Source organism: Phyllostomus hastatus, unplaced genomic scaffold (genome assembly GCF_019186645.2).
Source record: "Phyllostomus hastatus isolate PE091 unplaced genomic scaffold, TTU_PhHast_1.1 phas_contig_40, whole genome shotgun sequence".
NCBI lineage: Eukaryota > Metazoa > Chordata > Mammalia > Chiroptera > Phyllostomidae > Phyllostomus > Phyllostomus hastatus.
Genome location: NW_025333872.1, coordinates 95,821,884 through 95,846,060, shown reverse-complemented (window position 1 = coordinate 95,846,060; position 24,177 = coordinate 95,821,884). Strand labels below are relative to the sequence as shown.

At 64.4% G+C, this 24,177-nt stretch overlaps 1 protein-coding gene across 3 annotated transcripts in view; it reads left to right on the top strand.

The window, feature by feature from the left end:
• Positions 1-23,123, top strand: part of AGPAT4 (1-acylglycerol-3-phosphate O-acyltransferase 4) — a 78,786-nt gene extending 55,663 nt beyond the window's left edge. For all 3 annotated transcript variants that reach the window (XM_045843538.1, XM_045843537.1, XM_045843539.1), the window contains exons 3-9: positions 941-1,110; positions 10,090-10,251; positions 10,577-10,730; positions 12,082-12,184; positions 13,850-13,925; positions 19,806-20,004; positions 22,709-23,123. In XM_045843538.1, the coding sequence (XP_045699494.1) occupies positions 941-1,110; positions 10,090-10,251; positions 10,577-10,730; positions 12,082-12,184; positions 13,850-13,925; positions 19,806-20,004; positions 22,709-22,803 (959 nt within the window). In that variant the 3' untranslated portion in view covers positions 22,804-23,123. The remainder of the gene's footprint in view (positions 1-940; positions 1,111-10,089; positions 10,252-10,576; positions 10,731-12,081; positions 12,185-13,849; positions 13,926-19,805; positions 20,005-22,708) is intronic.
• Positions 23,124-24,177: the final 1,054 nt, after the last annotated feature.

The window sequence follows — 24,177 nt, the reverse complement described above, 5'->3', positions numbered from 1 at the left end:
GGGAAGTTGTTCCCACACAGAGTCGGGGCCACAGCTGACTCTGTGTGTGTGTGTGTGTGTGTGTGTGTGTGTGTGTGTGCAGGGGGTGATGCATGAGTGAGCCCTCTGCTAAGTGTGTACCCCACTAGCCAGTGGTGAAAACGGGGGACAGCCTACCCAGAGGGCTCACACCCGTCCGCCCGCCCGCCTGCCGAACACCCTCGGCCTGAATGATTCCTCTCAGAGCCGCTCTGTACCTGTGGTTGTGGTCACCAACGTTTGTCCAGCCGTGCTTCTGGACACTGGGTACACACGGGCTCTTCCAGACCATGCCTGGTTGCCCTCCGGGTAAGGTCCGGTCGATCGCTGTGGCCCGGAAAGAAGACTTTCCCGTCTTCACCGGCTCCTAGAAAGACTGCTCTCATACTTGCACGCAGGCCCGAGGTGCGGGGACTCAAATTGACTCCCACCCTTCAGGCGCTGGGGCGTCTACCTCCTCGCGGCCTCGCGTTTAGCTATTTCTGGGGCACCCGAGTGTCGTGAATGGGGGAGAAAAATTGGGTACTCAGTGTCCTTTGATGGAGCTTCTAAGTATCCCAATCAGTCATCTCCCAGGACATTAAGGATTCTGTCTGCCATCTCGCTGCCTTTCGGAGCTCCGCAAGCACAGGGCACACGGACTCCTGGCGGATTCCTGATGGATCCACCCCCCCCACCCCCACCCCAGGCCCTTCCTCAGGGAGGGCCAGCCGCTTGTCCTCTCACCCTTCCGGCCCCTGCAGAGGAGTCGCTCTCGTTTTCCCTCCTGCTCCGAGACCCCTTCTGGGACGGGGGTCTGGGGCGGGTGACCCACCCCTTCACCCCCCGGAGGCGCTCTGTGCACAGCCCTGCTCCCCGCCAGGCCCGGCAGGGCGGCCCCGGTCTCGGAGGATCAACGTGTGTCTGCCGTGGTCTCTTGCAGAGCTGGTCATGCTGCTGGAGTGGTGGTCGGGCACCGAGTGCGTCATCCACACGGACCCCCGGGCCTACCCGCGCTTCGGGAAGGAGAACGCCATCGTCGTGCTGAACCATAAGTTCGAGATCGACTTCCTCTGCGGCTGGAGCCTGGCTGAGCGCTTCGGGGTTCTGGGGGTAAGTCGGGCGCCCCCGTGCACCCTCCCAGCACCATTCCCTGGCTCACACCGGGACGCGCCCTCTGCCCTCTCGGGCATTCAGAATGTGCAGGCGCCGGAACGGGGTTTCTGCCAGATCAGGCGTTTTTAACCGTCTGCCCTTCCCTCCAGCCCGGAGGGAAGGTGAGCCCCTCCCTGCGAACAGGGACAAGGTCTGTTCCCTCAGCCGTGCCGCGCGCCAGGCATTGTACACAGAGTCCGTCCGTTCCGTCCTCACCGACACATCTATGAGCCGGCGATACACACCCTCCGTTTCAACTGTGTTTTTATTTTTTAATCCTCACCCGAGGTTATGTTTGTGGATTTTTAGAGAAAGCAAAAAAAAAAAAAAATGATGAGAGAGAGGAACATCGATCCGTTGCCTCCCATGCGCAGGACTCGAACTCGCAACCTTTCGGTGTAGGGACGACCCTCCAACCCACGGGCTCGCGCGGCCAGGGCGCACCTGGCTTTTCAGAAAGCTCGGGGTTAGCCCGTGTGCTCAGGGTCCCGCGGCCGCCCGGCAGATTTCGGTGTGAGTCCACCTTACCTGACGCCGCCGCTCCACATCCTGCACCCCCCGCCGTCTGGTTCCGCGGCCAGCCGGCGGCCCTCGCCTCTGAGCTTTCATCCCCGGGGCCTGGGAGAGTCGAGAGTCGGCTCCCTCAGCGAGAGAGTTTGAACGGCGGAGCTCAGAATACACAGGAAACTCCGTTTCCCTCCACCTGGTTCGACCCCTCGCCCGCCTCTGGGTCTGGGTCCCCAGCGTGGACGGTGGTCGCCTTTAGGGGCTCGAGGCAGCGCGGATGCGGGTGACGGGTCGAGTCGCCCGCGGGGTCCGGGGGTGCCAACAGGAGCCACGGGTGCCTTGGCCTAGGGCTCCGAGAGGCTGTGGCGGCAGGTCCCTGACGTGGGGGCGACTCCCCGCAGACAGACGGGAGGGCTGCTCTCCTCGCGCCTGTCTTTGGGGGCCCCTGCGGGGGACATCGGAGTGTCGGGGCGCAGGGAACGGAAGACCCAGCGAGCAGATGGGGCCGGAGCCCGTGGGGCCGGTGCCCGGAGGTCCTGGTGCGCCTGGGCCCCGCGGTGCCTTGGCCGAGGGGACGAGATGCCCGTGGGACTCGTTTCGTGAGAGCTTCTCACACACGCGTATTTTCTTCAACTTGGAGCAAACGGAGAGAGAAGGACATTTGCCACGAAACACATCCCGCTGACGTCTGCGGGACAAACGATGGTCGTCACTAGGCAGTTTCGCCACCCAAAGGCCGAGAAGGTCTTAGTTTTCCAGGAGGTACAGCCGCTCCCTAAGTCACCATCACCACCCCACAGCTCCTAGCAACCTGGGCGCCCATGGGTGCCGGCGCCGAAAGGACTTCCAGGAAAGGGCCGGCCCTCCAGCCCTCCGGCCCGCAGTCCCCCTGCCGGTGCTCTGGTCGCCACTCCAGCCCTGACCCGGTGTCTGTGACGTGGGTGTGCTCGCACACATTCCCGGGAACAGACCCGAACACGCCCCTGTCGACCCGTCTCTGCCGCGGCCTTCACTCCCCAGGGGCACCCGTGCCGACAGGGCCTGGTGGCTTCCTCAGACAGAAACCAGACGGCTGAGGCCACGTGTAGAAGGGTGTGCGTGCGTGGCCGCTGCACCTGGAGCCCGTTCTTGGGTGCGGAGGGGTTTTCAGGGACTCCGCCCAGCGCGATGCAGGCAGGCCTCAGCCCCTCGGCCGGGACGGCGCATCTGCCCTGCTCGCCTGCCGGAGCCGGGGAGCCCTGGAAGCCGCAGAACTATGGTGAGGGGACAGAGGGGCCGCACGTGCCACTGTCCCCGGTCCCCAGGCACTGGACAAACAGCCGGGGCTGGGGCCGCACGACCTCTGCCGAAGCAAAGTGCAGAGTGGCAGCGGGTGCCATCAGGGAGGTGCAGGGAGAGTGGGGGGACCTTGCCGGGGGCCGGGCAGCTCAGGGGGCAGCCATCCGACTCTGGGCTCCAAGGGACACGTCCTCTCCACGGGCCAGGAGCAGTTCACCCTCTGTGTGTCTCCAGGAGCAGCCGGGGTCGGGCCAGGGCGTGGCCACCTCCCAAAGTGACCCACCCTTGGGAGGCGTGGGAAGGCCACCTTGTTATAGTCGCGGTCCAGCAGCACCTTGTGTCTCCGATGACCTTCACGCAAGTCACCCGCGTCATCTCCCTGCAAAAATAACGCGTGACGGTGAGGCTGCCCCGGGGTCAGGAGGGCTTGCTCTGCGAGATGGGGCGGGAGGCAGGTTCCTGACGGGGCGTTTTCCTTCTTCACCTGGAGCAGCCCAAGCGGAAGTGCATTTACACTGGAGCGAGTGGAGTCTGCATTCTTGGGGCGTCCGGCCTGGGGCCCGTGGGCCGCAAGCAGCCCAGGATGGCTACGAACGCAGCCCAACACAAAATCACACGTTTACTTAAAACGAGAGGAGATTTTTTTTGCCATGCATTTAATGCGTGGGCCAAGACAACTCTTCTTCTTCCAGTGTGGCCCAGAGATGACAGAAGGTTGGTCACCTGTAGGTTTCCAAGGGCCCATGTGGTCCCTGCAGGCTTTGGTCCCCTCGGAGCAGTGCCTTCACGGTGCGGGCCAGATCTGTCCTGATGGGCTGAGGGCGATGCACAGACAGGGAGAGCGTGTCTGCCTCCGTGCGCATGCTCCCGGACCTGCATGTCTGCTCTGGGCCCGCCCCCCGCCCCCAGGGCCTCTTCTCGGGGTTCCCCCCTGACCTGGCACCTGGCCTGGCTTCCCCTGGGGTGCGTGCTGCAAGAGAGAGGAGGAGGCACCCGGGGCCGAAGCCACAGCCTTCGAGTAACTGCGTGGGTCAGACTCTGTGCATGAGAACAGGGTCCAGGAGCCCTCGGGGCAGGGGCACCAGGAGGCAGGCTCCTGGGACCAGCATGGGGCGGCTCACACCACAGTCAGCGGGAGGCTGACATGTTCCCTGCTCAGGAAAGGTCACCGAGGGGATCCGTTCCAGCTCTGCCTGGAGACAGGTGGCATTGGTGCTGCGTTTCTTTGTCCCTAGAGGCGAGTAGTGTGACTGTCCCTAAGCGGAGGGCGCTCCGTGGGGTGTCATGCACTGCAGGCCGCCTTCGGCACCGGAGGGTGAGAGCCGCGGTCGGTCGTCATGAGTCCTCGGGATGCGTCTCCAGCAGGAGTGCCTGCAGGTGTATGCTGCGGCAGGCCCCGTGCTGGGCGCTGTGCAGATGCCGCGGTGGACTGAAAGATGCAGTCCCCTCCGTGCGAGGACGGCAGAGAAGGGCGCTGGGCCTGCCGCACAGCGGGGTCACCGAGGGCCACGATGAAGGGGGCGTGTGTTGGCTGCAGGACACAGGGGTGGGAGGACGGGGGTGACACCCAGCTGGCCCCCAGCGGCACCCAGAAGCGTGAGCACGGGCCTCACCGAGAAGTCCCGGGGAGTCAGACCCGCGACGACCCACCCTGCTGTTTCGCCGTCTGGACTCCCGGCAACGCGTCCCGTGAGCCAAGCCGGTCCCCCGCTGCAATGCACTCCAGGCGCTCGCTGCCCTGGCGTCCTCCACTCTTCCCACCACCTCCTGCACACTGGCAATGCCACCAACGCCCCCCTTGTCACACCCGCCGCCGTCCCCCCTGCCTGTGCTGCCATCGAGCCATGACCGTGTGTTGGAGCCCCACAGTGGAGACGACACTGGGTGGGGAATGCCCCCCCATTGTCCCCTGCACTCGGGGAGCCCGACCCCCCACCCCGCCCTGGCATGTCTTCTGCCCTGTGGCCCTCGTCCTGGGCCACCCCGGGAGGGACTCGGGCTGCCCTTCGGAATAGAAGGGGTCACCGGGGTCTGCGCCCGGGGACAGGGAGTCTGGGTCTGTGCCCAGGGACAGCGGGGCCTGTGCAGGGAGCACCTCTCTCCTCTGTTTGGTTCTGGAGCCCCGACCCAGCGGCCCGAGACCTCCTGGTGGTCCCCACACGGCCCTCCGCTCCCCGCCCCTCCTCTGCACCCAGGAGGAGGCGCTGGTGGGGAGACGGGAGCCGGACCCAGAGCCAGAGTGCCCAGGACATTCTGCCGGACTTCCACCAGGATTCACGTTTATCTCCAGTCTGCGAGAGGTGGATTCTCTGGGCGTTCCACATTCCCTCGTGGCCATGACTCACTGTGGAACGTCATTCATTCTGTTTCCAGCTCTTGAGACTGGCTGGGTGGTGTCGGGTCTCCGAGTTTCCCCCCGCAGCGTCAGCAGAGGGAGGAGGCACGAGAAAGACGCGGCGTGAGCAGAGTCGGGCCGCGTCTGCGTTCCCCTAGTTGGCACGAACTGCGTCTGTCACCTTCCGGTGTGCACGCACACCCCTGGTGAGTCACGCTGAGCTCCGGTCTCGTCCCCTGCACTCGCTGCGGTGAAGGACTGCCAGCTCCGGTCCCAGCCAGCTCCCGTCTCGGCCGCTCCGTCCCCGCCCCTCCTCCTGATGGAGAGTGCCTCTGTTCAGCCACCGAGTCACAGAGTTTGGGGCAGAGACGTAACACAGACGTCGCTGGCTTCCTGTTCCTTTCTTCCCACGAGACTTGGAGCAAGCACCTCGGGGCCGGGGATGATCCTGTCCATCTCTGGGCACCAGCACCCGGCACACGCCCAGCACAGGGGAGGGATTTAACAAATACCCGTTGCACAGACAGGACAGTTTCGAGGTTCACGTATCACGTGTCCCAACAGAGGCTGAGCTGCGGTCGGCTTGCTGGCCCCCAAGGACCGCTGGCTCACACATCTGCGACTGTCTCTCTAGCTCACGGTCAGGAAGAAATTCAGAGGTGACGTGTGGATGTTTCAGCCCACTTCGTATTCGAGTCTCCGAAGTTTCACTGAAGATGCCCCATTCAGATATTTTGTGTGTTTAGTGGAAATAAGTAAACCGGGCGAACCCAAGTGACTGACGCGTGACCACGCTGGTGACGCTGCAGGAGCGGCCACCGGTTTGGGAGGAGGCCGCAGCTGGAGGTGGGGCCGTCTGGCACACGAGCGTCTCAGCCCCCGACAGTGCTCCCCGCCATCCCTCGGGGCGGTCAGAGGAGGTGGGGGCGTCACGGAACGGGGACTGATGGGCGTGCCCTCCCCGTCCCAACCATGTCACGAACCCACCACCAGCACTTCATAGTTCCATCCTGTCAGTGGGCGGCGGCCCTGTTAGAGCCGTCCTTACCCGGAGGGTCCCGATCCCACCCAGCGTCCTCACAGAGACGAGAGCCACGCCGTCTCGGGGTGGAGTGGGCGGGGTCTCCGTGCTTTCTTAAAGCAGCTCTTTCCAGCAGCCTCTGGCCACTGCATGGGGGTTGACCAGTTGGCTGGTGGTGCCAGCTCCAGGGTTCGTGACAGATGCAGCCTGTTGCTGTCACCACACACGGAAGCGTGGCTCAGGGAATGGGTGGAACTCAGAAACGTTCAGCCGTGTGCTCACCCCGGGGGGGTAACAGTGGCTGCACATTATTTAACACCCGTGTGTAGGGTCTCAACTCCGTGCTTCAGCGTGTTTCCATGTGTTATGAAACCTTTACAGCCACACGTCGAGGTATGATTGTCCTGGCAACACAGCCACAAAAACTGAGGCTCGGGAAGGTTAATGTCCCCAAAGTCACACAGTCAGCTGGGCCATGGCGGAGCCTGGTTAAAAGAACCAGGACCGTGTTGATTCAGAAGCTCTTCACGAGGTCCTGGTGAGGGAAGGAAGCCCAGCAGCGTTTCTGGGACTTGGGAGCCCTCGTATTTCAAAAACCTCGCGTATCACGCACACGTAACCCACGTCAGGGCCTAGGCCTAACGGTAACACCCGGGAGTGTGAGGCGGAAAGACGTCTTAACGCGACACAAAGGCAGAGACAAGCCTGGTTCCCCTGCCGGTCCCCCTGGCGATGCAGAGCCTCAGCTGGGCTCCAGAAGAAGGACGTGCTGACGCCGGCCACTCCTTAGAGGTGACAATGTGAGGGGGACACGGAGAAGCGGTTTTCTGATGGACTCCAGGGCCCTCTAGTTAAACCTGAAGGTTGCTCCTGCTGTGACCACCGGGCTGGAGCCCCTGCTGTCCCTCCCGTTTCACCCTTTCCCCGTCACCGGGAGACCGAGCTGCGGCCACAGGTCCTTTAAAGAGGCGGCGTTACGTAACGAGCGTTTCCGCAGCCACTCGTGCTCGCGGGAAACCCACGGAGGCGGCTCCCAGCCCTGGGCTGGCAGACGTTGGCTGCGACAGCTCAGAGAGGGCATAGTTCAGCCTCGGGGAGCCACGTTGGGTCGCCTGTCACCACGACTCGCCCGTTGTCGTGTGACACCTGCCGGAGGCAGTGCGTGCGTGAAACGGGCCCCGGGAATGCAAGGAAAGTGCGTTCACGAGCACAGGTGGCGGGGCAGACGGGCCCTGGGGCCCAGGCGCGACTTCGCCCTGCAGCGGCTGCGGTTGCTCGGGCGGCTCCCCTGGGGGCATGCCGGTGGCTTCCAGTGAGTGGGCCTAATGAGGCAAAACGGTGACAGGCGTGTGGGCCCTCGAGCTCCCTCCCTCGGGGCCGCACTTGGACGCACATCCCTGTCAAAGCCGCCGTGTCCTCTCGGCGGGTCAGCGAGGGTCCACCCCTGAGGCCCCCGTGGCTCACGGAGACGGAGCCGCGGGCAGGACCCGCCCGAGAGTCCTCTTCCCCGGCAGGCAGGGTGGTGTGGCGACAGCCGTGGCCCGGAGCACGTGGTCCCCTCGTGGCGATGGAGCGGGTCATCTCTCACAACTTTAACAGTGCCACGTGTTATTTTTGGAATGAGTTCAGGCACATGTCATTTTTAAAAATAGCCTTCCCCTATGAGGAAGGCGAGTCTAGTTCTCCCTGGTGAAGATTCTGGGTTTTGTTTCCATCGCAAAGGCTGAGAGCAGGGAGGCGGCAGGAGTGACGGAAGCAGGGCCCACGGGGCCACCCCTGCTGGCCGAGGGGGGCTGAGGGGCTGGGCGGGGGACCTCCCCACCCCCCATGGCCGGAACCCCCCAGTGCACACACAGGGGATGAGCTTTTAAGTGGCCGTGGCGGGGGGGCCAGGGCACGTCCCAAGGCCGTGTGTGTCCGTGCACTTGAGGGACCGGCCTTTCCTTCTCGTTACGGCGGGAGACCGCAGGATGACGCGGCCACCTGTCCGACCTGAACCCCGAGCTGGAAGGCCAAGGCTGAAGACAGGGGAGAGTCCTCGCGGTCACGTGGCTGACGCAGTCCCAGCCGTCCTGCAGGCCCCGGTCGGCTCCAGGCGCCACGCACCTGGATCGGGGGCTTCCGCCCTGAGGACGTTCCTCACCTCAAAGGACCGCGGGGCTGCAGCCGGGTCCCTCCGTGGCGGCGGCCCCGATGGCCTCAGCATTTCTAGGCTGTCGTCTCGGGGTTGCCGCGTGACCAGCAAACCATGTTCACGGCGGAAAACCCAGCCAGGCCTCCCGGCCATCTCCCCTCTTCTCGGGGATCCGAGTCTTCCCAGAGGCCCCAGGACACTCGAGACCCCCCCCCCCAAGCAGACCTCTGAGCCGCCTCGCCCAGGACCGGGTCATTTGTCCACACTAAGTTAAGGGGCCCAGGGGACCCTGGGCTGCCCTCACTCGTGGTCACCCTGGTACTGGGCATGTTGCCTTTGGAACTAAATGGAGAGTGCGATCAAAGAGCAGGAAACGGGGGCTGTCGGGGCGGGGCCCGGCATCTGACCCAGGGACGCTCGTTAGTGTTTGCCGTGGACTTCGGCCTCTGACAGCCCGCCCGGCCTAGTGTCTCGGCTTCCCCTGCTGCAGCTGTGTGACGCTGGGCAAGTTACTTGACATCTCTGAGCCTCCATTTGGTTGTCTGTGCTCGCACGAGGGGAGCCCTCGCCTCACTCACGACGAGCCCTTGACCCATGGGTACCGCAAGGCTTGGTTCTCGAGAGAATTTGCCTGTTAGATTTTTTGGGGGGGGGACAAAAAGCCATAAATAACATGGAGACACTAAACCTGAATGGTGTCTGTTTTTTCTTCCTCCTTTGGGGAACACATTGAAAAAAAACGGTAAAAAGAGCAATGGCTGTTTGCATCTTCTTCCCATCTACACAGGGGGCATGCGTGGCCTTGTGCCTCTGCGAGCTGGGACTTTGTGACTGTCGCCGAGGTGACCGGGAAGAGGAGGGAGGGCCATGCTGGAGCATCGCTCTTCTGGCCTCTGGGCCCAGCGGGTTCCATAACCAGACACCTGTCACCAGGAGCCCAGCTTGGGCCACCCTGACTGTCCATGTCACCGCCTCAGTCACCTGTGCCATTGGCCAGGGATGGCTATTTCACGGAGCATCTTGGCCAATTCCAAAATTAGGGGTGAAAATATAGAACCCAAATCCACTGTTACAGAGCTGCTTCAGTGTCTCCCCTGCCTGCGCCCTGCCCCCACTGGATCCTGGTCTTCCCAGTCCGGGGGCAGCCGTGCAGCCTGGCGCAGCTGGCCGGGGGCCCGTGCCAGCAGCCCGGGGCGCCAGCCTCGGCCTTCGGGAGATGCTGGCAAAGGGACACGTGGTGAGCCCCCTGGTGGCCGGGCACCCCTGTTCCCTCGTCTCTGAAAGGAGGGCAACGCTGGCCCTGCAGAGCACGCAGGTTGCCTGGGGGTCGAGGGAGTTGACGGAAAGGGTTGGTAAAGTGCCATTGCAACTCATGACGGGCTCAGCGCGCAGAAGCGACGGTGACCACCCGAGACCCTTAATGTTCCTGACCGCCCCTGGTGCCCACCTGAATGCCCACCCTCCCCACCCCACACGGGGCTGACTTGGCAAAACCTTGACCTCTGGCTGACCAGCGGGGGTGCCTCTTGCTGTCCTGTGCTCCGGACTGCCCCCTCAGGCTCTCCCGGTGGCAGTGCATCCTCTCTCTCCGGGGGAGCGAGAGAGTGCGATGCCCACTGTCCTTTCCCTGACACCCTGCCCCGGGCCCCTCCTCCGCTCCAGGGCTCCAAGGTCCTGGCCAAGAAGGAGCTGGCCTACGTCCCGATCATCGGCTGGATGTGGTACTTCACGGAGATGGTCTTCTGCACGCGCAAGTGGGAGCAGGACCGCATGACCGTCGCCAGGAGCCTGCTGCACCTCCGCGACTACCCCGAGAAGTACTTCGTACGTAAGGCCCCCGGCAGCCGCCACCCCTGCACCCGTCGGCCCGTGCGCCCGCCCCAGGGTGCTCTCGTCACCCCCCCCCACACACACACACACACACGGACACTCACACACACACTGGGCAGCGCCCAGCTGTCGGCAGAGGTCGGCGGCATCCGGGTTCACCGGGAGGGCAGGGGCAGGCACAGCTGTCAGGCCGTCCCCCCTCTGGCCACGCCCCAGAGGCTTCTCCGGGAACACGCGTGGCTCGGGCGCGCGATGGGGGGCGCAGGGCGTGTGCGTGTGGCACCCGGGGCGCCGTGTGACCCTGGCCTGTCCCCGGCAGTTCCTGATCCACTGCGAGGGCACGCGGTTCACGGAGAAGAAGCACCAGATCAGCATGCAGGTGGCCCAGGCCAAGGGGCTGCCCAGCCTCAAGCACCACCTGCTGCCGCGCACCAAGGGCTTCGCGGTCACCGTGAGGAGTCTGAGGAACGTAGGTAAGGAAGACCCCGGGGCGCGGCCGCCCCACTGCAGCGAGGGCCACGAGCCCACACCCCGACAGGCACTGCACTGCTGGGTCCCCGTGGGGCTCATTGGGAGGGGAGGGGGCGAGGATGGCGTGTGCACACGTGGTTAGCCAGGGCCCCCCCACCCCCCCCACCGCACCTGGGGTGGGAGGTGTGGCTGCTGCCTGCACGCGAGCACACACAGGCGCTCACACTCACACTGAGGCAACACTGCCCCCCACTGCTCAGCACCGGTACTGCATGGCTGTGCACCGTGGGGAAGCCCGGGCTCTGGCCTGGGTCCGCGGTGGCCCCACACCCGTTTTTGTGTGCATTGCCTGCTCATCTGCTGGCCCCACTGCCCCCAGAGGATGCACTCTGTGACCCTGTCATGTGTGGCAGCTGGCCCTCTGCGCTGGGAGCCCTAAGTCCCTGTAGGTGAGAAAGAAAGTAGCAGCCGTAACTGCTGCTCAGCCTGTCCCTCCAGGTCAGAAACGCCATTCTTTGCTCTTTTCCTGCCGGGGGACCAGCTCTCCCCCCCAAAAGGCCCCCGTCCCTCCTCTCCAAAGGGGCCAGAAGGGTGGAGCTGGGGGGTCTGGGGCGGCTCAGCCTCCCCCGCAGCCTCCTGGTGTCTGGCTGTGGTGTGTGGGTGCAGCTGGGTGCTACCCCAGAAAGAAGAGACGCAGCGGTCAGCCGTGGCTCTGTCCATACAGCCTCACCCTTTGGCCTGGCCCTCAGGTCTCCCCTGCGCCCTGGGAGCCCCCCAGTGCTCGGGGGTTGGGGTCAGAGGATGGGGTGTGGACGGCGAGTGGCCTTCTGTGGCACTGCCCCCCCCCCACCGCCAAGCGTCAATGCCCTCCCTGTTTTTTGGCCACACGTGAAGGGGCCATAGCTCCATGCCATATGGACGCCCATCACCCTCCTCCCGTGCCTATGCCCTGGTTTAAATCGCCCCTCGAGGGCTGTGCTGCCCCAGCCTAGACACGCCCTGTGAGAGCGCACTTCCGACCGACCGGTCGTACTGTCGGCCCGTTTAAGCACTGGCGTTGGCTGCTGGACTCCCAGGCGGGACATCGAGGTGCCGCTTCCCACACCCCCGACCTCAGCAATGCCCTGGTTTCCTCCAGCCTGAAGCCCTCGTGTGCTTTTCTGGCCCCACAGCGGGGCGCACGCGGCCGGGGCACTCGGTCACGGGCAGACGGCACGGAGGAGAGGCCGGTTGCCCCCGGCTCGGCCGCGACCCACTAGCACCCGATGACTGTGTTCCAATGTGTGTGTCTGCAGAACCGGCCTCGGCTCACACGCTCTATACTGCTTTGTATTTGTTTTATTTTTTTTATAGTTTCAGCTGTATATGACTGTACACTCAATTTCAGAAATAACGAAAACCCCACCCTGCTGGGCGTCCTGAACGGAAAGAAATACCACGCGGATTTATACGTCAGGTGAGTGGGGGCGGTTCCCGTCTCCGCCCGCAGCCCCCCTCCCGGGGGGGGGGTTCTGTCCAGTGTCTTCCCGTCCGCAGTCCGCTCTGCGCCGAACATCTCTGAGGTCTGCATTATTCACGTTGTGCGCTCGAAAGGCACACGCCCTGTTGGGGACACTGGGGTGAGCTCTGCCCCCTCCTGGTCCTCTCTCGCCGACGCCTCCAGCTCGTGGCACCCAGGCTAGGCAAGCGGAAGTGGGTGTTTTGCCATCATTTTAAGACCAGGTGTAAAGGGGTAATTTCCCAGACCCCCCCGTTGGACAGAGAAGCGCATGCGCAATTCCCGGGGAGGCCTGGACGCCGAGAGAACCGCCCTAGTGGTGTCTCACCCACGGGCTCCAGTCCAAGCTGGCAGGGCTTTGTTGGAAACACCTGGCAAGGTGTTGGACAAACCAGTTCCCTCTGCCTGTTTATCGGTTCGAGAATGTCTGGCCCCGGAAACCAGTGGAAGAGGACATCGGACAGCGAGGGAACGGTGACTCATTCACACGCTAACACCCCACGGGACGGGGCTCAGACTGGTTTTTTTAATGACTCGACACGCCCACTGTGGGAGAGCTGGCCACGTGTTCCGTGACATCCTGATGATGTAAGACCCCAGAGATGCTGAGGGACAGCACAGCGTAAGGGAAGTCCAGTGGCTGGCCACCCGCCCGGGCTGCGGGGAGAGCTGGACCTTGCACCAGCAGGCGGCAGCCTGAGTTACATGGCTTTCTACCTCGAAGCAACGCTGGTTCCCCCTTAAAAACAGGAAAGAAGCATCATAATCATTATTGTTTTCTCCACCGATGCCGCAGTCAGCTGTCTGCCCTGTCGCTCTGTGCAAGGAAGGCCCGGGGACAGGAAATGCACCCTCCTTCCCAAAGGGAAGTGAGGCTGCCCCCTGGGGTCTGACAACACGCGGCAGGCACTCCGCTCAGGGGGCCAGCGGGGCCGGGGTGTTTGGGGGGACCCAGAGTGGTCAGTATGCAGGAGGACCTCAGCTCCACCAGGCCCTGCTCAGGCCCCTGCCCCCTGGGCGTTCAGGTGCGCGCTGGGGAGGGGCACCGCAGCCCTGCCCTGTCCACCCTCGGGGGCATCCACACCTGAGCCCTTGCCAGCACCCCAAAGGCTGTCTCGAACCTCTGGGCCTGGGAGGGTCCCCTGGTTTCTCCCACCCTGGGGGGCGTTCGCTCCCCAGGACACAGGCCACGTCCCTGTGCTCTGCAGAACCCTCACAGACAGTCTGCCCCAACGCTGCCCCGAGGCCCTGGACCGCTGATGGGGGCCACCTGGCCACCAGCGTCAGGTCGTTACCTGGCGGGGAAAAGTACCTGCACGTGGTCAGCTGGACTCGGTGCTTCCCCGGCTGCCTCGTGGGGAAACCGAGGCAGCTGCCCTTGATGGGCCTCTCTGTGGGGGGACGTGAGGGGGTAGAGCCCACTTGGTCCTTCTGCCCTGGGCCAGGATTTCGCCCCGCCCAGGTTCCCCGTGCAGATGGGGCCTCCCCGTTTCCTAGCACCTGAATTACCCCCCTCACAGCCCCCACGACCCAGCCACCTGCAGAGAGGCCGGAAGTCCGAGGCGCGTTGGGAGGGCGGGGCCTGGCGCCGGGCTCCTGCCAGCTCCGCCCTCTGCCTTGCAGGCGGATCCCCCTGGAGGAAGTCCCGGAGGATGAGGACGCCTGTGCGGCCTGGCTCCACCGGCTCTACCAGGAGAAGGTCAGTGCGGCGCGGCGGCTCTGCGGGCTCCGAGCACCCACTTTGGGGGGCAGAGCGGGTGTGTGGGGGGGCCTTTCCCTCCGGGGGCGAGGTCTCACGGCCCCGTTAGTAACAGCCCTGGAGCTGACCCTCGGCTCAGCAACAGGGCAGAGAGCAAAGTGTGCTGGGAGGGGCGCCACTGAGAGCGCGCAAGCACGTCACGGGTTTAGTGGGCAGAAAAGGCCGCGATGGCCCCGGCAGCCCTCGCCCGGAGGCAGCGTGTTCCTGGGGTGGGGTGTATCCCTCCGCGGTCACAGGGGCTTGCTGGCGCCTGGGTCCGCAACCCGGCTGCCCGTGTGGTCTCCAAGCACCGCCGGCACGAGCAGGAAGGCGCCCACGAGGTCCAGCTGGGCCGGTTCGATCTCTGCAGGGCCCCCCCCGCCCCCGGCCTGGGGTGGCCCAGGGCCCCCCACCCCTTCCTCCCTCTGAGCACGGCCTCGTCTCTCCCTGGGTTCTCTCCTCTGAGACGTGCGCAGGGCAGAGGGAGCCCAGCCGTGCTGGGCCCGACCGCCCGACCTCACGAAGGAGGCAGGTGTGGCTTCCACCTGGCGAGGAAGGCATTTGGTCGCCCAGGAAACGCTGAATTCTGGCCCGTCGTGCACGTGAGGCCCAAACGGGCTCGTTATCTAGAACCAAACACATTCGGCGGCTCTGCCGCCCCTCCCCCAACTTCCAGACGCCCCGGCTGCTGGGGCACGTGCTGTCTTCTCTGCCCGGTCCTCGCTCGGGACGTTCTGGGCCCCCTCGCCGGGGGAACGAGACCTCGAGACCGAGCTTGAGGAGGTTTCGGGGTCTCGGTCCGATCGCCACGGCCCGATGAAACAGAGACGCTCTCTCGTGAACGCACTCAGTGTTCTGCATGAAGCTGCGGGATTCTCGCAGCGAGCTGCGGCTGTCTTCCCCAGGGGAGCGATTTTCCCATGATGCCTCTGGCACGCCGCTCCGGAACGAGCCCTTTGGGTCTCTTTTCTGGGTGGTTCTGGGCACAGCTCTCCCGTCCCCTCTGGCACCAGGAAGCAGGGACTAGTCACGTGTCGGCGGAACACGTGGCCGCGTGAACGCCTGGGCCTCGCGCTCCGAGACTGTTCGCAGGAGGCCCGGGCGGCGCTAGGGGATGCGTACTTCCTCCCCTAGGGGGGCTGCCTCGCACCCGGGGCTGCGAGCGCCCACGTTTTTAACGAGGTTCCAGGCTCTCGGGGTCCCGTGCTGCTGCTGCTGCTGCGCGCCTGGGCCCGGACGGAAGCACGATGTGAGTGCTTCCCCGCCGGTTCACTCACGAGGCGGCATTCTCCTCGTGCCGGTTTCCCGTGGAATCATCGAGGGCAGCGATGCTCGGCAGGTGCGCCGCCCGAGTTCCTAAAACACGCGGCACCTGGCTGGTTAGTCGGGGGCACCGAGCTCTCCTCCCTAGAGTGTCAAATAGAAAAATGACAACAGCCAACGCAACGGTAGCCACCTGGTGCGAATGAATCAAAAGGATACTTTTTTTTGTCAGATCAAAAAATGTATATGTTAGTGTGCCACAGAATTTTAGTAATTAGTTTACGTGTGTTGTGAGATGACAATGGTTGAAAATCGCTGGTCTAGGTGATGTAAAAAATATCACTATTAGCAAAAACAAAAATATGGTCAGAAAAGGCCTAAGAAGTGAATCCTTTTGTAAGGAGCCGCAAAAACCAACAGCAAATGCAGCCCTGGAACCCCTCAAAGCTAAGGGGCTTGTTGTCCACTGGCGCACCTGTGTGGAGGCGGGAGCTTATTCCTGATGGGCCCACCTGCGTGGAGGCGGGTGGAGCGTGGTGACTGCGCAGGGGGCCCTGGGCTTTAGTGCAGGGGCTCCCCCCCCCCCATAGTCTCAGGATGTTTTTCTTGCAACTGCATTTGCATTAAAACGACAGCCTTCAATGTGGAAGAGGCTCCCCAGGCAGCCACCCAGTTCACAGCTCTCAGGTTAGTTAAATCAAGGTCTGGAAAAGGACATGATTTGCCCACGTCTCCCAGCTCTTCCCTCAAGGCTGGGGGCTGGCGGCCAGGTCCTATCTCCCGACGAGGGCCCGAGGCCCGGGACGGCTGCCCGTTCCCTGCGAACGGACCCAGGGGGCTGGCTTTTCCCTGTGGGCACAGCCACTGAGCCGTGGGTGCATCGGCTGTACCTCCGGGAGGGAAGCTCTGTCGCTCCCGGGCCCGCCCTGTTTTCCCAGGAGCCTCGGTGGGGCTGGGACCTCACGTCGTGCCCCGGGTGTTGGTGCCTGCCGAGCTTGCTGCCGTGGGGTTCCGTTTAATCCTCACGTCCCTTCCGTGCCCAAGCGAAGTGCCTGCCAGGTGCAGGAGGGGTGGTGGGCGCCAGGAGGGGTGTGCGACGTTGCATGCTCGTCCGAGCAGCGACACACACAAAACGAAACCCGCTCTCTCCCACCCGCATTCAAACACTCTCTTCGACAGGACAGCCCCGTTTCTGAAAGCAGGGCCGGCCTCTAGGTGGAGCAAACTCGGCCTTAGAGGTGCGCGTGGGGCCCCTGCTGGCCAGGGGCCTGGGCTTCAGGGAACCGTGTTCACCCTCCCCTGATCCTCAGGGACCCAAGTGGTTCCCAGGTCGACTCCATCCCAGGTTGAACCCGTAACCCCAGAACCACCTGGGGACGAGAAAGGGGTTCACCAGAGAGTCCACCGTAAACTCCTAACGGGGCAGGTCCCGTGGGTGCTCGTGCCTCAGAGCTCCGACGTTCAGTGAAAGGTTCGGCCAGAGGTCCGTGTCTGCCCTGGGCTAGCCCTGCCTGTCGTTTCTAGCAGCTAGGTCAGCGCACCTCTGAAGGAGCCACCCTCTGGAGCACAGGCGGCGAACACAGGCCCGCGGGCAGAATCCGGCTGGCACCTAGTTTCTACCCGGCGGCAGCGCCGAGCTCCTTGCCCCTGGCTAAGGAGCAGTTACATGTACACAGTAGTTACATGTACACGGTCCTCAAGTTGCACTCCACCCTTGGAAGGCCACCGCGAGGCTGACATGGCCCCCGGTGACAAGGAGTTTGGCACCCCTGCTCTAGCAGCACGCACTGCTGTTACCTGGGATAATCCTGCCCCCCAGCCCCGCCCCCACTTTCTCCCACCTGCCCGTGAACTTCCCTCCCTTCCCTCCTTAATCCTAAATGCGTGACAGCTGTGGCGGCACACCGCCGCTCTCCGAGGCGCCTTCCGTCTGCGGGGATCCTGCTTCCAGGCCCGTCCCGTCTGCAGGCACCTCCTCTGCAGGTCTGGGCGTTCTCCCCTCAGCACGCCTCTCCCCAGGCCTTCCTAGTGTAACTCCTCGTTTGCAGCTGCAAGCACCTCCTGGCGGGCAGCCTGCAGCCTGCGGGAGGGGTCAGGCAGGAGCCGCTCGGTGACAACTTGAAAATGGGCTGCCGCCGGGCGTGCAGGGTCCCAGGAGGCCGGGGTGGCTCCGGGGTGGGGGGGGACGCAGAGCCCGGGCATGGGGAGCAGAGGCTCACAGACAGAAATTCACTTCTCTCAGCTCTGGAGGTGGGGTTTAGGAGTCTGTGCTCAGGGAAATAGCTCAGTCTAACTCTGGTCACAGCCCCAGTCCCGGCTGCTGTGTCCACACACGGTGGACAGAGGGAGGGGGCTCTCTGGGGTCGCAGGACCAAAGTACTAACCCCGGTCATAAGGGCTCCACTGATGCAGACCCCGACCCTCGAGGTCCGTGGGTTGTGGCTGCGCTGGACAAATGCACACGGACTAAAAGGGACGGCATGGCCACTTTCTGAGTGAGAGAGGGGGCCCTGATCCCTGCCTGGACAGGCTGTTGTTGCTTTTCTGGATATATTACATTGGGGATGGTCCTCATTTACCATGCACAGGTTCCCTGTAGGGGATTACCTTTTACAGATAACAAAGGAAAGAATGTTGCTAATTACTTCAAAGAGAAGGATGTTGCAGACCAAGGGGAAAAGTGGTTTAGCTGGTTACACTCCATACTTGGGAGATTTAGCACAGATTTTAGGGAATTTCCTCAGATTCACAGTAAACATTTGCTGCTTCAATCCAGGGTGAGGAATTTTAGCAAAACCAAGCCTCATAGCAGCCCAGGTACAGTGCAGGTCTGATTCCCCACAGGAGAAACTATCTGTGGGCGTGGGTCCTGTGTGCCCGACCTTGATTCCCACTGGCTTTTCCAAGTGGGAGCTGGGCCACATCCCCCACGCCACGCAGAACGGTCCCCTACACTCCACCCTCCTGGCCTAGTCACCTTCCAAAGGCCCCACCTCCTAACACGGTAACCTCAGGACTCCAGTGTCAGTGCGTGAGTTCTGAGCCCGCTGCGCCCCTTCACTGGCGACCAGGCTCCTGGTGGCCCCAGCCTGGGCCCAGCACAACCAGCCTCCTTTCTGGCAGGGAGGAGACTCTGGAGGCCTGGTCGGAGGCAGGTGCCCCCCCAACAACACCCCCAGGCATGCCCACCAGTCACTGCCACTTCCACATAAGATTTCCATCCAAGTGACCAGCTCCATCTCCCTCAGTCCTGGGGGCTGGGGGGCAGGCACTGGGCACACGGCCACATTGGCCAGCAGTTGCTTGATTTCTGGTTTCCCCGAGAACCTCCGTGCTTCCCACAGCTGCTGTCCTCCCGCCCTTGCAGAGGCCGCGGCGGTTGGGGGGCCGGGCTGGGGAGGGCGCAGGCAGCTCCGAATCTCTGGGGGAGAGGCCAGAGGTTCTTCTAAAATGGCCTGTTTCGTGGACCAATTTAAAAAGGAATGACTCTGCGTGGTATAAAAAGCATATTATTCCGTTCTCACTGATTGGGAAAGAGAAAAGTAGGATTGATGTGCTTTGGCCATTTCCATCTCGGCACTTGAAGCAGGTGGAAGCTCGTTTCCCAGACACGGCCGGGGTAAGCCGGGGTCAACCGGGGTCAGCTGGGGTAGGCCAGGGTAAGCCAAAGTAAGCTGGGGTAAGCCGGGGTACACCACTGGTGTGCTGTCAGCCCAGGGTGCTCTGACGCCTTCGGCAGGAAGAAACAGGGAACCCCCCAGGGCCGGCCGACTCTGATCCAAGAAGGCTGCCTGGCCCTGTCCTCCGAAGGCTGGGACCCACTCTGGGGCGGCCTCGTCCTGGAGTCGCAGCCTCTGCCCTGGCTGCCCTGGCCCCGCCCGGCTGTGTGGTCAGCGGCGTCAATCACCCACAGGCATGCCCTGTGAGTCCCACCCTGGAGCCCCTGCAGAGCCTGGCCTGGCACCCTGGTGCCCCTTCCCACCCACCACACCCAGCCTCCTTCGGGGCCTGTGCTCTGCGGTGTTTAGACACCGACAAGCATTATTTCTGGAGTTCAGTGGTGGGTGGGTGACCGCTTTGGCCTTCTGGGTGGTCACTCAGCAGTCACCTGCTCCTGAGGGAGGGAGGAGGCCTGGCCAGCAATCCTGTAGCGTGGGCCTGGCCTCCTCCCTGCGCCTCTCCCCCCACCTCTCCCCCACCACCTGGAGCCCACGTGAACCCGTGCGGGAGGACACCCACAGGGTGGTGGGGTGGTGGGGTGGTGGGGTGGGTGCCGCGGGCTCCTGTCCGAGGCGCAGGTCTCCACCCTGCTCTGGCGTCACCCAGGGCGGGACTGGGGCAGCGTCCCTCCACCTTCCCCGCCAACCCGTGCGGACGGCGCTCCTGCCCAGGAGGCTGGGCCTTGGGCTGCTCGCCTGCCCAGGCAGGCAGGGCAGTAAGCAGCCGGCGAGGGGGGGCGCCGGCTGGCCTGGACTCGGTGAGAGGCTACGGCGGCCCCCTCAGCGGCGGGGCCTCGGGTGGGGCCCGCGGGAGCCGGGGTGTCCTGGGAGAGCGCTGAGAGCCCCCCTCTGTCCCCAGGACGCCTTCCAGGAGCAGTATTGCAGGACGGGCACCTTCCCCGAGACGCCCATGGTGCCCCCCCGGCGGCCCTGGACGCTGCTCAACTGGCTGCTCTGGGCCTCGCTGCTGCTCTGCCCCTTCTTCCGCTTCCTGGTCAACATGGTCAGCAGCGGGTCGTCCCTGACGCTGGCCAGCGTTGTCCTCGTCTTCTTTGTGGGTGAGTGGCGGGGCAGGCCACAGTGCGGGCCCGGTGGGGACAGGCCAGCCGCCAGGGGGCGGACTTCACTCCCGGCCTCGTGCTCCCTCCCCCGGGTCTGCAGGCCCGGGACTCCCACCGGCTGTCCAGCCTCTCGCCCCCTCCCCGGCTGTGGGGGTGGCCGTGTCCACTGGAGTTGGGCCCCCAGGGCAGGTGGGTGGTGACTGGCGTCTCCAGGTCTTGGCACACACGGGTACAGAGCCACAGCCTTGGTCTGGGGACTTGAGAGGGGGAGCGGCTGAGACAGGGAGTCCCCGGCCAGTGAGGCCACGCGCCCCACGGGTCCGTGCAAACCGGCAGATGGCAGCCTGGTGTTACAGAACGCAAGGGGCCACGGAGGCCGAGGGCAATGGACTGTTACCGAAAGGAACCCCCCAGGTTCGTTATGTCCGCCGCCTTATAGGGAAGACATCTCTCAATGCCATAGATTCGTGAAAAGGAAAGGAAATGTTTGTTTAATGCTATACAGACTTAAAGTAGTGACCTAATGTCTTCATCAAAATCCCAAAGTCCTTTAAAACACCCACAAACACACACAGTCCTTCCTTCCTTCCCCCTTTGCCCAGTCTGGGGTACCGTGGCTCAGGCAGCCCCCGGTTCTTCCCAGTAATCCGTCTCGGCTGGTAGGCCTCCCTTGGTTCCCGGCACCATCAGCTGTGTCACCGGGATGTCTGCTAGAGCCGGGTGGTGGTTCCCCCTTCTAAACCTGCGGGGGTCCCCACTCTGGCAAAGCCGCATGGTCCCCCCTCAATGGCTGCCACGTCTGGGTTTAAATCCCCGCGCCAGTCCTCCTCTGCAGCCCCATTTCCGACTCCGCCCACAATCAGCTACACCTGCCAGCACTCCCCTATCCCTCCAGCTTCCCTGGGCTGCCGTCACGGGTCTGGGCAGGCGTGACCCCATGTCATGGAGCCAGTCTTCTCCAAGCTCCCACGCAGGCGCTGTAACTTGGGGGAGTTGCCTTCCAGTTACTTCTTGGGGGGAAGTTACTTCCATCCCCCTGCCTCAGAGCATGGCCACAGCTATTTAACATGGCTGTGTGAACAGTTAAAGGTTATAGATGTGTTAAATGCCCGTGCCAGAGGTTAGCTGCAAAGCTGTTGCTACGTAAAACAGCCCTCAATGGCCCTGCTCCATGTGTCCCTTCCCCCAACCCACACCTGTGGGGAGCGGGTGGGGGGGGTGGTGAGGACATCCTAGTATTTCCTGGACACCCTGAGTTCTGGGGCCCGTTCCAAATCCCTGTTTGGGGTCCCCCCCTCTTGGCTGCACCCTGTCATACTGGGGCCAGCTCTGGACGGACGGAGCCCCGCCCCGCTCCCGTGCCGGGGAGATGGTGAGTTCACACTGCGGGGGGTGGAGAGGAGCTGAGGCAGGGGCTCGGGGCACTGGGCTGCCCCAAAGCCCCTGGGAGCCCCCTGGCCCAGTCCTCGGTCTCGGACATGTGCGCCCACACACGCTCACCCGGAGTCGCCGCTGACTCTGTCCCCTCCCGGTGGGTCGTGGCCGCCCCCGTCCACCCCACACACACACCGACCTCGCTCCCCTGGATGGAGCCCACCATAGTGGGGCTGCAACAGGCGAACCGGCCACTGTCCCCGAAATGGACCCCAATGTTGCCTTTCCCGTAACTGATCCATTTTAATGGTAAAAGTTAAAATAGCACCACGAGTAGGGGAAGCACAAAGACGAGGATGCAGAAACCCCTACTGACGGTGGTCACCCGGGCTCCTGGTGGGGGGGGCAGAAGGGGGACGCAGAGCCCGGTGCCCCCTGAAGGAGGCTCCCTGCTGTGTGGTCAGGGCCTGGGCAGAGGCTGAACATGCTCCCCAGGGGCCCTGGGGGCTCCCCCTCACCAGGGCCCGGGGCCCCGAGCCCCTGCCTCGGCCCCTCTTCACCCCCCGCAGTGTGAACTCCCCGTGTCCCCGGCACGGGTGTGGGTGGGGGCTCCGTCCATCCAGAGCTGCCCCAGGCTGCCATCTGCCCGTTTGCACAGACCTGTGGGGCGTGTGGCCTCACTGGCTGGGGATGCCCTGTCCCAGCCATTCCCCCTCGAGTCCCCAGCCCAGGGCTGTGGCGCTGTACCCGTGTGCGCCAACCTGTCCACCCTCACACCTGCGGTGCGGGTTGCTGCCGGGCGCTCCAGCCAAGCGAGGTGTGCTCCTGCACCTGGGCTGCCGGCCGAGCCTGGCCCTGCGAGGGGCAGCGGCCCCCCGCGTCTGGGCGGTCGGGCCTGCGTCTCACGGGGGGCTGAGCCCGTCCACCACTCTCATGCTTACCCTACAGCCGTGTGGGGCTGTGCTCCACGCTGAGCTGGAGTCTGGGCAGCCGCGCTCTCCAGGCTCCGGGCGTGTGGAGCGCCCCGAAGGGGCCCCGGCTCCCACCCTGCAGCCTCGGGGGTCACGGGGGGGGCAGGAGTCCCTGGAGCCCAGGTCCGGAGGGCGGGCTTCCCCGAGGTCTGTCCCCGGCTGCCGGTGCTGAAGGAGTCAGGCCTGCCAGCCGAACAGCCTCGTGGTTCCTCTCCACGTCCCCAGTCCAGCGAGACCCGGGCCCCAGGCCCCCAGCCCCGCGCTGGTGCCCGAGACCGACACGCAGACCCTGCCTTCTGCGGAGCCCCCCGCCCCCCTCGGCGGCTCCTCCTGACGCCCGCCCCCCGTCTCCGCAGCGTCCGTGGGGGTGCGGTGCATGATCGGCGTGACGGAGATCGACAAGGGCTCTGCCTACGGCGACGGCGACAGCAGGCAGAGACACGGCGACTGACTCGGGACCACGCGGCCGCCCGAGGGGACCTTGGGGACCTGGTGGGGCCCGGGGGCCGCGCTGGGAGAGCCCCCGCTGGGCGCGGGGGGTGTGGTCTCCACACCACCGGACGGGGCTGGAGATGGGCTTAAACCTCTTCCTCGCCACTCGCTCGCGTGGGCTCCGGTTCTTTCTGCGTGTGTGTGCGCGTGTGCGTGCGTGTGTGTGAGAAACAACGCAGCGCAGTGAGGCTGGCTGACGTGCAGCCTCGGGCAGGCCTGGCCCTGTGATCGCCGACGTGGGTGCGGCGTGGGGAGGGCAGCCGGGGGACTGTCCCCTGCCTCCTCCGGCCCTGCTGTCTGTAACCCTGACGGCCAGAGAGAGAGCGAGCGGGGAAGACCCTGTAGGTCAGACGACTAAATTATGCCTCACAAAAACAAAATTAAAGTGTTTGGCTCCTTCAGTGTGAGTGAGCACAGACGCACCCCCCTTCCGCCCTGCACTTGCCGTGGGGCCGGGAGTTGGGGCCTGGGGGCTGGCCAGCAGAGGGCGGGCTCACTCGGCATGTGGAGGTGCCGACCACTGACAGCACACGTGAGGCCGGGGCCCCGAGAGTTTGAGGGGGGCGGTGGGCGCTGGGGGTCGGCTGGGCAGTCCCTGTGGTGGGCAGTGATGGCCCCGTAAGGCGGCTGTGGTCTTCCCAGTCTCCCTGCCTCGGGGTCTCTCCTCCCTGAGCCTCGGAGACGTGCCCAGCTCCCTGCAGGACCCGACCTTGAAACCCGGGCTCTGCAGCCTCGCAGAGCTGCTCTTACCTCCCCGCCACCCGGGCAGCAGGCAGACACGGCGCGCACCGACACCACGCAGGCCCCCCTTGCACGTGCACCGCACAGGCCCTCCAGGGGCTCCCCGGCCGGGTCCGACTGCAGCCGGCCGGGGAGCCGGGGGGCCCTGGGCTGCTGCCTTCCTCCCGGAAGCCCAGACTCCTGCTCCGGGGAAGTTCTGCTCTGCGGCCCCCGGTCTCTGGACAACGGCCCCCACGCAGGACTTCTGCCTGCGAACTCTGCCGTCGGCAGACACCAGACGCACACCCAGAAGGCAGAGCGGCATGTCCCGGAGGCGAGCAGCAGGGACAGACACGGTCCTCTGACCGAGGGGCAGCGGCACTGGGACTCACGGGGGCTCACGGGCACGAGCGCTGGCGGGAGGGGCCTGTCCCCGGAGCACCTGCGCCCAGGGCAGGCCGGGCCGGCGGAGGCGGGAGGAGCGTGCGCACGGCAGCTGGCCGGGCCCGCCGCGGTCAGAGGCGTCTTCCACTCAGAGCCGTGCGCTCAGGCGTGTGCTCAGGTGTGCGGGCGCGCCCATCACAGACCCGGGTGCCAGGGCTGCAGCCTCCCC